Genomic DNA, 11,024 nt, shown 5'->3' with positions numbered 1-11,024 from the left:
CATCCGAAATTTCAGTCAGACTGCCGCACCCTTAACCAACCTCACATCCACTAACCGCCCTTTTGTTTGGTCCACAGAGGCCGAAGCAGCTTTTCAGAAGCTGAAAAGACTGTTCACGAACGCTCCAGTGCTCCATCGCCCAGACCCCCAACTCCAGTTTACACTCGAGGTGGACGCCTCAGACACCGGAGTCGGCGTCGTGTTGTCACAGGTATCACCGTTAGACCATCGCCTTCACCCTTGTGCTTTTTTTTCTCGCCGTCTCACCCCAACAGAGAGCCGATACGACGTGGGCGACAGAGAGCTCTTGGCGGTAAAACTTGCCATTGAGGAATGGCACTGGCTTGAGGGAGCTGAGATTCCCTTCATCATCTGGACTGATCACAAGAATTTGGTCTACCTCAGAGAGGCTAAAAGACTCAACCCACGACAAAACAGGTGGTCCCTTTTCTTCTCTCGCTTCAACTTTCAGATTTCATACCGACCCGGATCCAAGAACGTAAAACCAGATGCTCTCTCGAAACAATACGCTTCTGACCAGGAGACTGAGCTCTCCACCATCCTACCCCCGGTGTGTGTTGTGGGAGTTGTGACGTGGGAGATACGTGACCAGGTACTGGAGGCACAGAGAACTGACCCTGATCCAGGTAAGGGACCTCCAGACAGACTCTGGGTTCTGCAGGCTGTGAGAAGCAAGGTCATTCACTGGGCTCACACTGGCAGATTTTCGCTTCACCCCGGAGTAGGACGTACAATAGCACTCATCCGACGCACATTCTGGTGGCCAGCCGTGTACCGTGATGTCAAGGATTATGTTTCAGGTTGTCACATCTGTGCTCAGCAGAAGGGTGATCACCGGGCTTCGGCTGGACTTTTAAACCCTCTGCCGACCCCCTCTCGACCATGGTCTCATGTGGCTCTGGATTTTGTATGTGGTTTACCGAATTCTCAGGGGTTTAACACCATACTCACCATTGTGGACAGATTATCCAAAGCATGCCATCTCATTCCTTTGAAAACTCTTCCATCTTCTACTGTTACAGCCAAACTGCTCATCAGACATGTTTTCCGGTTGCATGGTATCCCAGAGGAAATACTGTCTGATCGTGGTCCCCAGTTCATATCCAGAGTCTGGAGGGAGTTTGCAGAGGCTCTGGGAGCTCGTGTTGCCCTTACCTCTGGACACCATCCCCAGACCAATGGCCAATGTGAGCGTATGAACCAAGAACTCGGGGCTATGTTACGCTGTGTGTGTTCCGCTCACCCGTCATCATGGAGTTCGCACCTCCCCTGGATCGAATACGCCCACAATTCTCACGTCTCTACGGCAACAGGTCAGTCGCCTTTTGAATCCTCCTTGGGTTATCAACCTTCCCTGTTCCCTCCACAGTCTCCAGCCCTCACCACGGTTCCACAGTTTCTCCGGGGGGCCAAACGGGCTTGGGCATCAACCCGGGCAGCTTTGGACAGGACGGCTGCCTCCAACAAACGGCTTGGTGATCGCAGGCGGCGTCCTGCCCCGTCCTACGCTCCTGGTCAGGAGGTTTGGCTCTCCTCCAAGGATATCCCCCTGAAGGCTTCCAGCCGCAAACTTTCGCCCAGGTTTCTGGGTCCTTTCAGGATTCTGGACATCCCCACTCCCTCTACGGTCCGGCTGGCCCTGCCTCACTCTCTCAGGGTTCACCCTGTGTTCCACGTGTCCTTGGTGAAGCCGGTGACCAAGAGAAGTCTCTGCCCTATGCCTGCTCCTCCCCCGCCTGCATGGTTCTACAAGGGGGGTCTGGTTTTTTCTGTTCACAGGATTCTGGACTCCCGACCCCGTGGCAGGGGCATCCAGTACCTCGTTGACTGGGAGGGGTATGGCCCGGAGGAGCGTTCCTGGGTTCCACGCTCCTTTATTGAAGATCCATCCCTCATCCGGGACTTCGAGGAGGCGTCTGCCAGGACGCCAGGAGGCGTCCGTTGAGGGGGGGGGGGGGGGGGACTGTCATGAGTCGGGGTGAGTACTCCCGTCACATATTCCATCTTTGAGTTGTTTTTCAGGAGAGGGAGGCGCCCAGCTGCTTCGGGTTAGCAATCAACGGCACTGGCTTCTTAAGGAGTTGGAGAACACACCTCAACGCGGGATGATTACTACTACCTGGTAGATTCCAGCCATCTAGTGTTGCAGTGATTTTGTGCCTCTTGTGCTTTTTTTTTTTTGGCTTATTGTTCTTTGTGGATATTTTTGTGCTCATGCCTTCTTCAGGATTTTGGAACATCTCTGGAGAAGAGACTTCTCAGGGTTCAGTGACTCATCAGGATACTCACCTTTGCCACATAACTTTCTGGACGCAGATTCCCAGTATTCTCCATCTCATCAGTCGCTCCTCTCCTCTGCTTCCCACACGCTCCCTCTCCTGGATGTGCACACCTCGACTCACCCAACTCTCGACCTGCCCCTCCCTATTCCTCCTCATCTCCTTTGCCCAGTAAGTCTTATCTCTGCACCTCCCTCAGTTAAGACTTACTTCTCAGGACTCGCCTTATTTTGCTCTCCCCTCCTCAGATGCTGAGTACGGACTTTGCTCATCCACTGGAAGCTCCAGTGCGCTTTTTGTTCCCGTTGATTAATAAATTCCTTTTTTTGATCATTATTACCTGTGAGTGTGTTGATTCTGCATGTCCTGGGTTAAACTCCTTCCCCAGACCATGTCAGATATGACAGAATAGAAAGCATTGGTGCGGCGCGCTCAGATTTCTTTCTTTTCTATTTTTTTACTCAGCGCTTGTGCGCCCCTTTTGTGTCATAAAAAAATGCCGCACTGGGCAATTGCCCTGTCTGCCCGTGCCTAACACCGCTACTGCTCCAGTGAAAAAGCTGTTAGCAGTGACAGAAGCCTTAAAAGAGAATAGAGAGACTGCCAAGTCCTCAGTACGTATCCTGCTCAACTAATCAGCTGCATTGGACACTGTCGACCATGGCTTCCTTTTGTCAATACTCTCTAGCATGGGCATCACAGGGGATGCACACGCCTGGTTTGAATCATACCTCACAGGACAATCATTCGATGTATCTTGCCTCGGACAATCTTCTGCTCTTCACCATCTTGCCACAGGAGTCGCCCAGGGCCTTGTACTTGGACCTCTTCTCTTTGCCATATACACCACCTCACTTGGTGAGATTATTGATTTTTTTTTTCTTAGACTGTCTCTCTGACATATCAAAACTGATGAAATCTCACCATCTCCAACTCAACTGCTGAAAAACTGAATTATTTGTCATCCCAGTGAAACCATCCATAGTGCACAATATCTCAATCCAAAAAGATTCCCTATCTGTGCCTCCTTCATTGGCAGTCAGAAATCTGGGTGTTGTTATTGATGACCAGCTGACCTTTAAAGATCACATTGCCTCTGCCGCTCGTTCATGCTGCTTCACGAAAGATCGGACCATATCTAACACAATATGCCACCCAGCTCGTCATGCAATCTACTGTCATCTCCCGCCTCGACTACTGAAATGCCCTTCTAACTGGTCTTCCAGCCTGTATTGTGAGACCGCTTCTAATGGTCCAGAATACAGCAGCTCATCTAGTCTTCAACCAGCTTAAAAGAGCACATGTGACCCCTCTGCTCACTGAGCTCCATAGGCTACCATTAGCTGCATGCATTAAACTCAAATCGCTAACACTAGCATACAAAGTCCTGGATGGTACGGCTCCCATCTACCTGAATTCTCTCGTAAAAGCTTACGTCACGGCCCAGCCACTTCGGTCATCTAAGGATCATCGGCTAGCAGTGCCTACACCACGCTCAGGACAATCCAGACTCTTCATCTGTGGAACAATCCACCAAGCACTACCAGAACAGGGGCATCCTTGTCGAATTTCAAGAAACTCCTGAAGACCCAGCTCTTCAGAGAGCATCTTCAAAACTATGACCCTCCCTGTACCCGTCCCTCACTCTACTGACCACTCCTTGTTCACTTCCCTTTATGATTCATTATGCTGCTTCACTGCCAACTAGGACTGACTGAATAGTGTTTGTTGTTAGCCTCAAGGGCAACCTGCTGGCTTCATTATCGCTTGTAAGTCACTTTGGACAAAAGCCTCTGCTAAATACATAAACATCAACTTTACCAATGGATGGTCATTGGGGTCAAAAATCTCTGAGAGCGCAACCTCCAGCAACATGACAAGTACATCAGAATCCCTTTCATCACTGACAACGAGCAAAGAGGTAAATGTGTAAAACAACAATTTTGATGAATAGTGAAAGTGTTGTAATGATTTGTTATAAATCCCTAAATGTGTTTTTTCCCCACAGGCTCCCATAGAAGGAAACATGGCATCGCCAAGAGACATAAACCCGCTTCGATGTATTTTACACTCGATTGTTATTGTTAAATATTACAAAGCTGCCAATGCTTTTCAAAAGCTGGGCATCATTTAATTAATTTTCAAAAACATTTCAATGGATATTTCCAGAGATTAACGGTAAAAAAATATGCGTTGTCTCTTTAAAAACATCTTTATCCATGTTTTTCTGCCAGAGTGGAATGCCCCAGAATATTACTAGGTGGTGCATTGTTAGCATGACATTTTGTCAAAGAATTTTTCAGTTTGACAAAGAATAAAAGTTTAATTACAATCTGATCAAAATAAAGTGGGAGAGAAGGCAATCTGTTTAAGTAAAAAGTTTAATTCCTGTTTTTTTTTTCTTTCTTTTTTTTAGAGCAGACAGCAACAGTGGATAGGTGCAAAGCAGGCTGCAATGTTGTTTCAGCAAAGCTCGAGATCGATCTGTCCACATGAAAATGCCAAAATAGAGTTTAAAAATATTTCTCCTTTACATTTTTTTGTTTTTATCACAGCTTTCTAATTAAGACTTTAATTGAGTCTACCTGGGAGTATATGTATGCAAGCATACACGAAAAAAAAATTAATGGATATAATCTTTGGATTAGCGTGAACAGGGCTAATGTGACATGCAGGCCCAGCCCAAACAAAATTGGAGCCCTAGGCAAGATTATAGGTGGCGCCCCCTTACACTGCAGTAAATTCCACTGCGACTGTACATACTCACAAGAAACCACATAGCTTTGTCTTAGATGTTCTTTTTATTTAAAAAAAAGCCATTTGCACATTCAGAATACGTAGAAATGTAAACATTTTGAACTGAATATATAAAATAAAATGAACTAAACTAAAAGCATTAGATTTAAATATTACAAAATTAAAAGTGAAAAATTATGAATACCATAAAAATAAGGAAGATTTCAATATTACAAAATTAAAAGTGAAAAATTATAAATACCATAAAAATAAGGAACAACACAAAATAAAACATTAAAGAAACCAGTATCCAGAAAGAATTAAAAAACAAAACAAGTTAGGATTTCAATAAAAATTCACCCAAAAGATGATTAACAATGTCCTCTAGTGGTGTTTTTTGGTACTGTGTTATCAATGACACTACACCACATGTCCTGAACCTAATATAACCTGATACAGATTTACTCTCCTGGGTTTTTTGCAGCAAAGTCACTAATAACATCCTCAAATGACAACTGATTTGAGACCACATTTATGCTTATAATGGCAAGTCCACTGAGACGTTCTTGCATCATAGTAGATCTCAAATAAGTTTTAATCATTTTGAGCTTAGAGAAGCTTCTTTCAGCTGCAGCCACTGTAACAGGACGGGTGGCAGAGATTCTCAAAGCCTTTAGTCCTTCCCTAGTCAGTTTCTACTCTCTTTTAGAAAAGATTTTACAGCAGAAGCAGTGCAAGCTATCATCTTTTTTAGGATACATAAGCCAACTTCTTCTGACTTTTTCTCCATTGACTGAGTCTGTTAAAAATGTCATGTTGACACCTTCGTCCATCTTTTTGTTTAGGGAATGTGAAGCTATTTTCAATTTGAAATGGACCTCTGTGAACCAACTTTGTGCGTACCTTATCTGTTAGAGGAGATGGCCAGTCAGCAGGGTCTATTGGAGAAGCAGAAGATGTGCTTGATGTTGCTGCATCACTGCTAAGGTGTGCTGCTGAGGCGGAGCCAACAGGAGGAGTGCATGAGGCTGCAGCTACATCACTGCTTAATTGTTCGGCTGAGGTGGAGGCGACAGGAGGATTTGCAGGGGTGGGACATAGAAACTTCAGCAGCACATCTGAAGACAGAAGAGGAGTATATGATACCAAGCTAAATATCAATACATGATTTCAAGAATAAAATAAATTTCTGGAAAAATAATAAAAATACAGAAATGTATGCACAATGCAGTGTTCATGAAAACATTTGAGCTAAACTGGCAGCAGACATAGATGAGTCTCATGCAAAACATTTTTGAACCATGCAGGACAATGTTCTCACGTGCTGCTGATCTGTATCTGTTTAACAGTGGGTTTTCCATTGAACTCGGACATTGACATACTATAACTTTTTTGCAACAATAATCTGTTGCAGTAATTTAAAGAAGAAAACCATCAATGAGAATTTTTGCATAATACAAATAATTTTCTACTATGAGGTTTAAAAAAATCACTCATAAAAAATATAAAACAGAATTGTGAAGAAACTATCAGACAGTTACCAAAGACCATCATATAACATTTAGGCATTATTATGAAACACTGAATTCTCAGAACACAAAACATCAGAAAATATTCCAAAGCACTAAAATAATCCTAGCTAGGTTGCTGTAATGTGTTGCTGCTGCTCTGTTATTGATGTGTTGTTTGTTTGACTGAATGTTTACAGTCTGGGAGCCAGATATGCAGCTTATACCAGCTGTTTAACAACTTTAATAAACCATTGTTAAGAGCTAATATATTTGTGTCTCATGCTTTAGTGCTGCACAACCGTTACAATATTAAGAAAATAGCTTCGTTTGTCCTAAAGCATCCCCGGAGTGCTAACTAATAACGTCATGAAATCATCATTTAATTTCAATATTTTACACCTTACCCCTGTCTTTGTAGTGTTTTTCCTCCTCTTCTTTTCTTTTTTCCTCCCCTGGGCTCCAGCTAACTTAGGCCGTTTAGACATGATGAACTAGCTGACTCATCAAAACAACCGTTCTCGTAGCTAGCAGGTAAAGACGGGGAGGGGGGCGAAGTGGGCACGACGCGCGGCGCCACATAGTGACGTATCATTAATCATTTTTAAATGCACACTGTGCTACTTAATAAACTTTGCTAAGAAGGTATTATGTTGTGGGCTTGATATTTTAATATTAAGACACATTAATATCAACTTGCTTTACAAACGTTACGTAACCTTATTTATTTATTTATTTTGTGGCGCCAGCGCGCCCCCTGGCTGGCTGGCGCCCCTAGCACTTGCCTATAATGCCTATAGGACGGGCCGGCCCTGGTGACATGAAATGTTTCTGAAAATGGCTTTTCTGGTTATTTAGTTCCTCAAGTGTAGCGCAACGAGGAAGATGAATGGAGGCCTGAATCTCACAAGATGACAGTGATTGGCATTTTAGTTGTTTTTGTTCAGTTATATTGTACTCAGGTTCAGAAGCTTTGTGACTTGTTTTCCTTAAAAATAAAAACCAAATCTGGCAGAAAAACACTCATTTCATTGACAATTTTGAAATCATGAAAACAAATATATAATAACATAAAAATGTTTGAGTTTTTCTTCTGCCGGCTCTTGGAGAGTGCAGACGCCCTTTTCCTTCTCTCCTTCCTATCTTATCCCAATGCTCTTTGTCTGTCTTTGGGTACACGGCTGCTTCTGCATTTTTTCCGGAAACTGGAAATTATTAAAAATTGACCTGGTCAGCTGGTCACTCAATGCGACTGATACAATTTTTTCAACAATGAGAACGGGAGAAGGTTCCCGGATGCCCCTCTGGGACAGAGCCAGCTGGTCATATCATGGACTCCTGGAAACAGTGGAACCTCAAATGCCTATCTCAGCTGTCTGTAGAGGATTCTGAAGATGTCTGGATATTCGTGGTGTTGGTGTCAGGCTTCCTGCTCTTTGGCCTAGGAGGCTTCCTGGCTTACCGGAAAATTAACGAGCTGTCGAGGAATATTGGCGCTCTCCCCGAGCTCAGGGATGGATTACACCGCGCTGTGAATTCACAGACTCACATAATTGTCGAGATGAATCGTTAGCTTGGAACTTTGGCTGAGATTCATGCATTGGCACAAAAGATGTATGCGATCAAGGAGAAAGTGGACGAATCGGCACAGATTGGGATAGATTAACTTACACCATTATTGGTATTTTGAGAGGTTGAGGACCAACGGAACTTTAAGACAGAGAGGAAATTATCTCTGTATGGCCCCAAAACAATTTCTAATCTGAATCTTGTGTCCTTGAGCCTGTAAGGCTGCAACAAATACTCCCCCTCAGAAGAAATGTGGAATGCTGCCGTCGCTGTGGCAACTCTGTCTCCTATCCCAGCCTGGGCGGGACTGCGGGCTGTGAAGGCTGCCGAATCATTCCAAAAGTCGATGGGTGTGTCCGAATCCACGGGAAGGATGCTTGTAAGAGTGCATTTTGAGGTCGATGACGTCACAGCGCAGCGACGAGTACTGTCCGAATTCCAAGAATACTCATTCTCGCGTCCTCAAATGCGTCCTTGCTCCACCCACATTTTGAGGATGGGTCTGCTGTATCCTCACAGAACAAGGCGATCCCAGCATGCTTTGCGCGCCGGCTGTGGATTTTCAATGGGAAGAGAAAATGGGGAGTGACTAGTGTGAGGCTCTAGTATTTGCAACGGACCATCAAAGACAGGCACTCCATGCCGACTTAAAACATACCACTACATTCTACAGCAATGTAAACGCTACTGTGTGTTTCCTGTTTGCACATTCATCAAAATTCAGAGCAACAATTTATGCGGCCATTTTTTTTCATTTGGTTACTTCAGCAAAGACTAATCCTCTCAAACGTAATAAATAAATGAATACATCTTTGAATGATTAATTAAATACAGAAATAAATAAAAATTACACTGTCTTTCATCATTCCCATTTAATGTAATTGCTGAAATAATAAGCCTATAAAGCGAAGAACTGATATGAACCCTCCCCCAGTTTAATGTTTCATCACCTCGGTGTCATGTTGATATCAGATCCTGTTATCACTCTAGATTACATCCTTTTTACAATCAAGCATGCCAAAAACAAAAACGGGATTTTACTCTGAGTTGACGCTTAAACAGACTCTAATACACACATACTATATATCAGAGATCACTAATAGGCGGACCTGGGTCCGGATCCGGACCGAAATGCTGTCTGGTGTGGACCCGAGCCTAATGCCAAAATAAAGTTTGCCTAATTTTATAACCGCTTCTGGCCGGTGCAGCTATTGCATTCTTTACGGTAGTATTCTAGCATCCACGAACACCCACAGGCCAATTGTGCGCGAGTTTAGTCAGACCACGTGACACCAACAAGCCAATAACATGTTTTATTCCTGCCAGAAAATACAGGCGATACATAGCGAAAATAAACGGTTCAGACGCCGGAGAGAAGGAGAGCAGCGAAGAGCAGAAATTCGAACAGAGAAAACGAGAGATTCAGGCGGAGAGCGGTGGAAAGAAGGAGACATTCAGGCTAAGAGCAGCGACAAGGAGAGATTCAGGTGTAAAGGAGGAGGAATTCAGTTAGAGAAAAGGAAAGCGGCGACAGGCGACAAGGAGAGATTCAGGCGGGTGAGACGGAGAGAAGTAGAGAAAGCAGAAATGGCAGCCTCTAAAAAACGGAAAGTGGACAGCGAAAATAGAGCATTTAATCCAGAATGGACAGAGTCATTTCTCTTTGTTCTTCCCACTGGTGGCACAAAACCTGTTTGTCTCATATGTTCAGAAACAGTGGCACTTATTAAAAGTGGCAATGTGAAACGCCATTATGAGACAAAACACAAATGTTTTGAAGAAACATATCCCCTCAGATCAGAAGTAAGATCAGAGAAAATACGTAGTCTCAAAGCCCAATATGAACAGTCCACCAGGATCCTGAGCCACACGTTCACTGCTCAGCAACGAGCCCATGAGAGTTCCCTCAGAGTTTCTTGGATTTTGGGTCAGCACAAAAAACCATTTACTGATGGAGAGGTTGTCAAAGAGTGTATGACAGCAGTTGCTGAAACACTTTTTGAAGGAAAAGAAAAACAAGAAGTTTGTGAAAAAATAAAGCAAATCCCCATATCAGCATCATCTGCTACAAAGAAAAGTGAAATACTGACTCAGGATGTTGTAGCCCAGCTAGATGAAGCCATACAGAAGGCACCATGTGTAGGTTTGGCTGTGGATGAGTCCACTGACGTGTGTGATAATGCTCAGCTGTTGGTTTATGTGAGGTTTTATTACGCAGAGCAGAAAGCATTCTGTGAAGACCTGCTGGGTATTACTCCTCTTCAGACCAGCACAACAGGAGAGGACATCTACCTGGCCATTATGGAGATGTTGGCAAAGAGAGGAATTGAGCCTTCAAAAGTGATTTCAATAACTACAGATGGAGCCCCTGCTATGATAGGGAGAGAAAAGGGAGCTGTAACAAGAATGAAGAAAGACAACCCTGACCTCTTAACCTACCATTGCATTATTCATCAATCTGTCCTCTGTGCCTCCCTGTCAAGATGAGCATGCTGAGGTGATGACTTCAGTGATGAAAATGATCAACTTTCTTAGAGCGTCCTCTTCCTACCAGCATCGCATGCTTAGAGAATTCCTCAAAGAAGTTGATGCCAATGCTGATGATCTTCTGCTGCACAACAATGTGAGATGGCTCAGCAAAGGCAGAGTTTTAGCAAGCTTTTGGGCCATTAGGAGGGAAGTAGCATATTTTTTGGCAGAGCTAAAACATCATAAGGCAACACAGTTTTCTACATTTCTAGAAAATGAGAAGCAGATGGACAATGTTGCCTTTTTGGTTGATATAACTTCACATCTAAACGAACTGAACTTGAGGCTACAGGGCAAGGACAATTCCATTTGTGAACTAATGACAGCTGTCCGTGCCTTTCAGAGAAAACTTGACATGTTCAAGGAGGACTTGCAGGAAGAC

The 11,024-nt window shown here is 44.0% G+C and overlaps 1 protein-coding gene across 1 annotated transcript; it reads left to right on the top strand.

Annotated features, from left to right (window-relative positions):
- Positions 1–9,269: 9,269 nt before the first annotated feature.
- On the top strand, positions 9,270–10,650 carry LOC107397056 (SCAN domain-containing protein 3-like). Its single transcript, XM_054742773.2, has 2 exons — positions 9,270–9,600; positions 9,667–10,650. Exons 1-2 carry the CDS (start codon positions 9,422–9,424, stop codon positions 10,598–10,600), a joined length of 1,113 nt encoding a protein of 370 aa, XP_054598748.1. The 5' UTR covers positions 9,270–9,421; the 3' UTR covers positions 10,601–10,650.
- The last annotated feature ends 374 nt before the right edge of the window (positions 10,651–11,024 follow it).

The sequence above is a fragment of the Nothobranchius furzeri genome, chromosome 13 (assembly GCF_043380555.1).
Source record: "Nothobranchius furzeri strain GRZ-AD chromosome 13, NfurGRZ-RIMD1, whole genome shotgun sequence".
In the NCBI taxonomy this organism is placed as follows: Eukaryota; Metazoa; Chordata; class Actinopteri; order Cyprinodontiformes; family Nothobranchiidae; genus Nothobranchius; species Nothobranchius furzeri.
This window is presented reverse-complemented; position numbering and strand designations above follow the sequence as displayed.